A 4,591-nucleotide genomic window follows, 5' to 3' on the forward strand; every position below is an offset into this window, starting at 1 on the left:
ATGGGAAAAGTAGATGACGGCAGTTTCGCCTTTTTTACCGAAACGTGAGTGTCGGAAGAATAGAGTTCATCGCATTCTACTTCAGTTCAAACTATCCTAACTTTGCGCCACTTTTTTGAACAATTAGTTCATCTTCCAACTGCTAAAATACCTGTTATGATTTATTTTTTGTTCATTTCAGAGCTGTGTGGGAAAATGCTCTCAAAACAAAGCTTGCGTACAGTGCCTTGTGTTTAAGAGCGGACAGTTGAGTTCCGATCAATGCAAGTCTAGCTGCAAGGATTTCAAAATCGCTGAAGTGGATGAACTTAGCCCAGGTACGTAGAAAGGGGTGAGGGGGAGAAATGATTTTGAAGTCGTTGAAAACGACTGCAGTCGGGGATGAAGTGGGGGTAGAGGGTGTGGTGACTGGCTCTCCCTCAGCACCTGTTGTTGGTTTAACATTTCTGCTTTGTAAGCCAAAAGGCAAATGTGAAACACGCTCATGTTTTTGTCGTTTGCCATTGCATGCTCACCGTATGCCTTGCACATGTTTTGACAACGGTCAGAAAAAGGTCTAGCAGTTGATGAAAATATTTTCATTTTTCGAAATTCCCTTGCTAAACGGTAATGCCGGGAAAATGAACTGCATCATGCTCTCCCACCCCACTCACCTTCACCCATCCCCTAGTCTATTACTGAGATGATTCACGCGCCTAAGTGGATCATAACAACTTCCTCTCATTGGTTATTCATAATCACTCAGATGCTTTCGTATTGCAGAAAGAACTTGTGATTTGTTGTTAATTTCAGAAATGGGAGAGAGGTGCACCTTCAGGGATGATGATGATTGCTCGTTTACCTTTAGCTACAAAGAAAATCCAGGCAAAGATATCGAAATATCCGTTCAGAGGGAGAAAGGTAACACAAGTACACTAAGTACAATCTCATCAATGCTGGTAGTAGTAATCACTACAGCAGACGGAGCCATTTGGTTTATCGAGTCCTTAACTTATGAGTTTGTATTACCTTCTGGGAACTCAGATTTTGTATTCACATTTTGTCTGCAATGTTCCGAAGTTATTTTAGTTGTTCAACTCGAGAAATATTAGGCAAGTTAGGAGAAATCAGTGTTTACGAAAAACAGGGTGATCGAATCTTTCGGCCTCTAACCGTAGAACTTGGCGAAAGCACAAGGCTGGGCCAGCGAAATCTTATACCGAGAAAGTTACGTTGATTCCTTGCGAATATCAGTCATGCATTTCGTCCATCGTTAGTGATCAGCTGTTGATACCTTGCGCTCCTTGTACTTAGAAATCCAGATATTTTAGGACTCACCCACTCTTCCTCTACTCGGTATCGCGTGGCCGGACATTAACTAATCTAATGCGAATCTAATGCAAATTAAAAAATTGTTTTCGCTCTTTTGCATTAGATTCGGTACATGTGAAATACGACGATTAAAACCGGCCTAATTCTTGGGTTTCACTCACGTATCAACAGATATGTTTATCAACGAAAACAAGAGACGAAGTTTGCATAATAATAGGGTTAAATTCCCGGAGGATTGGATCTGGACTCCAACATGACCGCCTTTTGGGAAAAGATCTCATGGATATACCCACCACGAGTCCCCTAGGTTAAATTCTCATTTTACAGATTGTCTGAGTGCCCATTTCAGTGATTAGGTCTAAACTTTCGTTTATCTTATTGCTAAAGCAATATTTAGTTCTAGAAACTGATTTAGAATGGTCATTTTTTTAGAGTTATGGTTGGTGTGTATATCCATGAGATCCATGCCGCCATTTGATTGTTTGGGGACTCCAACATGGCGGCCGTGACGTCATGTGAAAACCAACGACCCTGCTCGTGGACTCTGGACCCTGGTCCAACGACCCTAGCTTGATAAGACACTTAGTGATGTTAATAGAAAATTAACTTCTGGACATAAGTGCAGACACATGAATTTAGCATCCATGCTTGAATTCCTTTATTCACTCATTCATTGTAGGTGGTTGAACCTTGTAGGGGATGCTATATCCTCTAACACCTGTGTATATTCTATATGTACAAATCTTGAAATAAATAAATAAATAATAAATATATACTTCCTGAAGCTATTTTAATGGCATCGTCAATTACTGTACCCCCTAAGTTTATGTAAGGAACTTTGTAAAACATTGCTCAAAAATTTTGTAGTATTTGTGCCTTTAACAGTTTTTGAATTGATTATTGTATCTCCTGTTTTGCTTAGCTTGTCCGAAGGAAGCAGAAGCACTTGCTGTTATTCTTGGCGTTGTTGGAGGAGTGCTGGGCGTGGGGCTAGCCCTGCTCCTTATTTGGAAACTACTCGCCACAATTCAGGTAATCTGTATTACTTTTAGGTTTCCATGGCAATCCATGGAGTTCCCGGCGTTGTGGTCTGTCTTCTGGAGGGTAAATGCTCGGAGATACCAGTTATAATCAAGCTACTCTAAAATCCGAAGGTAAATGAAGACATCAAGACAATATCGTTTTCTTTTGATTTTATAGGACCGACGAGAATTTGCCAAGTTTGACAAGGAGAGACAAAACGCTCAGTGGGACACGGTATGTTTTGTCTCTTTGATAGCCTTATCAGTATGACTAGGAAAGCGAGAACGACTTGTCCGATGCCGTATCATCATATCATATCAACTGCGGCCGAGAAGTGGAACCAGGCACTACCAGGAACAAATTCAACGAGTGGTCAGAACGAGTCTTGAACCCGGAAACGCCGATCTCTAGGCCGCACTGCCTCCTTGTTAGCCCTGAAGACAATGTCAACAACCGTTACGATGGCTTGTCAGTTCCTGTAGCGCTTCTGCAACCAATGTAAAACCAAAATATCAGTTCTCAACATTGAAGGCTATCAATTGTGCACAACTCTGATACCACGCCAACTCTCCCGCGTTAATTTTACACCCCTGTTGCTATCCCTTAAAATTTGAAATTACTTGAACTCTTGTGGTTTACGGTTGAAATGATCAGCCTGGTTTTTTTCCCTCATTGAATACAGGGAGAGAACCCCATCTTCAAGCAAGCAACAACAACATTCCAGAATCCGACATATGGTGGCAAATAAGCCTATTGTAGATGGTAGAGCGGCTGCATACAGCTGGTAGCACTCTTACAGTGTTATGGTCAGCAGTGGAATCACTCTGCGACAGATTCTGCGATTGGGAATCGTTCACTGATCGATTAGAACTTTGAAAAACTTGAGTACAACTGAGCAACTCATTTTAAAATGCCTTGTAGACGCTGTTGTTTTATTGAAAATATGAAGACTGCTTTCATTGTCCACGAAGAGGTCAAATCACGAGAATGCAGATTCCAGCCCTTTAAAACGTCATGTACTTTTTTGATCAGATTCTCAGTTCATTTGTATTTATTGGTGTTTAAAAATAACTTAAAATACAATTTAAATTTAGAATTTACGATAAATTGCTTTTAACCAATCATAACAACCCTTATTGGAAGGTATTTTACAGATATTTTCAAGTTTTTATGAAATTTCAACAAGCTTTGCCTGCGGTAGTTAGTATGTTAACCCTTAGATTGGCCTTAGATTTGGGTCCTAACGACCTTAAGTTCTCGCTGCAACTGCTCTTTTTACAACAAAAGTGCGTTTTATTTCTTCGATATTTAAAGAGGAGTGCCTTTCGCAAACTTAATTACTTGCCGTTAAAGAAATTTGATCATTGTTATCTTGTGGTTTATTGTTTACGTTGTGTGTACATGTATCTGTTTTGGATACGAACTGATTTACCATTAAATAGAGATTTTAAATTAACTTGTTGTCTGTTAAGATTTCCTTTACGTCAACATTCAGGAAAACATTGCGCTGGATGGGCCGTGTTGCGAGTATGCCAAGTGAGAGGCCTGTGAAAGCTCTTCTTTACGTAGAACTGGCCGAGGGATCCAGTGGAGTCGTCGGCCACCCCTTTCTGTGCTTTAAGGACACTTTTAAGGACATCTTAAAGTGCCCATGACCTAAAAAGTTTTATTTTCCTATTTGAAAGTCCATGTTAAAAAATGAACTTTGGCGAAAGAATTTTTCAATTCCAGCGAGAGGCGAATTTTCTACGATTTTTTCAATCCTACTTTTACTTGGTACACCCCTTCCGCTGGTCAGGACCTCACGGGCTCGCTGTGACGTAGATTAAGGAATGCTTGTTGGCGTGGGTCTTTCTTACTAATCAACGCCAGGGTATCGCTCAGCGATCGTTTTTGGTATTTTTCAGTAAACAAAAAAATCAGTCATGCCTCTATTTATCATCAAGGAAAGTGCCTCTGAATCTGGAAGTGAATAAACTGGCGATTATAGGCGAGTAGTTGCCGGTCTCGACGAGTCAGCCAGCGCTAGCCCTTAAACCCAGAACTACACGGAACCCTACGTGAAACAACCATTAGCAGACGTGGAATGGCTACAAAATTACAGAAAAGAACAAGAGGATAAGGAAGGTCTCGCGAGGGAATTGAAGTCAACGCTTATGTCTGTTCCTGTACGCCAATCTCATCCGCCTTCAACGATCTTTTCGTTTTTCTGTCCAAACAATACTGAAAGTCATACTCTTTGAAGTGAATCTAGCAC

The 4,591-nt window shown here is 40.7% G+C and overlaps 1 protein-coding gene across 2 annotated transcripts in view; it reads left to right on the plus strand.

Annotated features, from left to right (window-relative positions):
- Positions 1-3,790, plus strand: part of LOC138012582 (integrin beta-PS-like) — a 46,555-nt gene extending 42,765 nt beyond the window's left edge. For both annotated transcript variants that reach the window (XM_068859387.1, XM_068859388.1), the window contains 5 exons: positions 182-317; positions 793-900; positions 2,234-2,343; positions 2,512-2,568; positions 3,017-3,790. In XM_068859387.1, the coding sequence (XP_068715488.1) occupies positions 182-317; positions 793-900; positions 2,234-2,343; positions 2,512-2,568; positions 3,017-3,082 (477 nt within the window). In that variant the 3' untranslated portion in view covers positions 3,083-3,790. The remainder of the gene's footprint in view (positions 1-181; positions 318-792; positions 901-2,233; positions 2,344-2,511; positions 2,569-3,016) is intronic.
- The last annotated feature ends 801 nt before the right edge of the window (positions 3,791-4,591 follow it).

The sequence above is a fragment of the Montipora foliosa genome, chromosome 8, assembly GCF_036669935.1.
Source record: "Montipora foliosa isolate CH-2021 chromosome 8, ASM3666993v2, whole genome shotgun sequence".
Classification (NCBI taxonomy): domain Eukaryota; kingdom Metazoa; phylum Cnidaria; class Anthozoa; order Scleractinia; family Acroporidae; genus Montipora; species Montipora foliosa.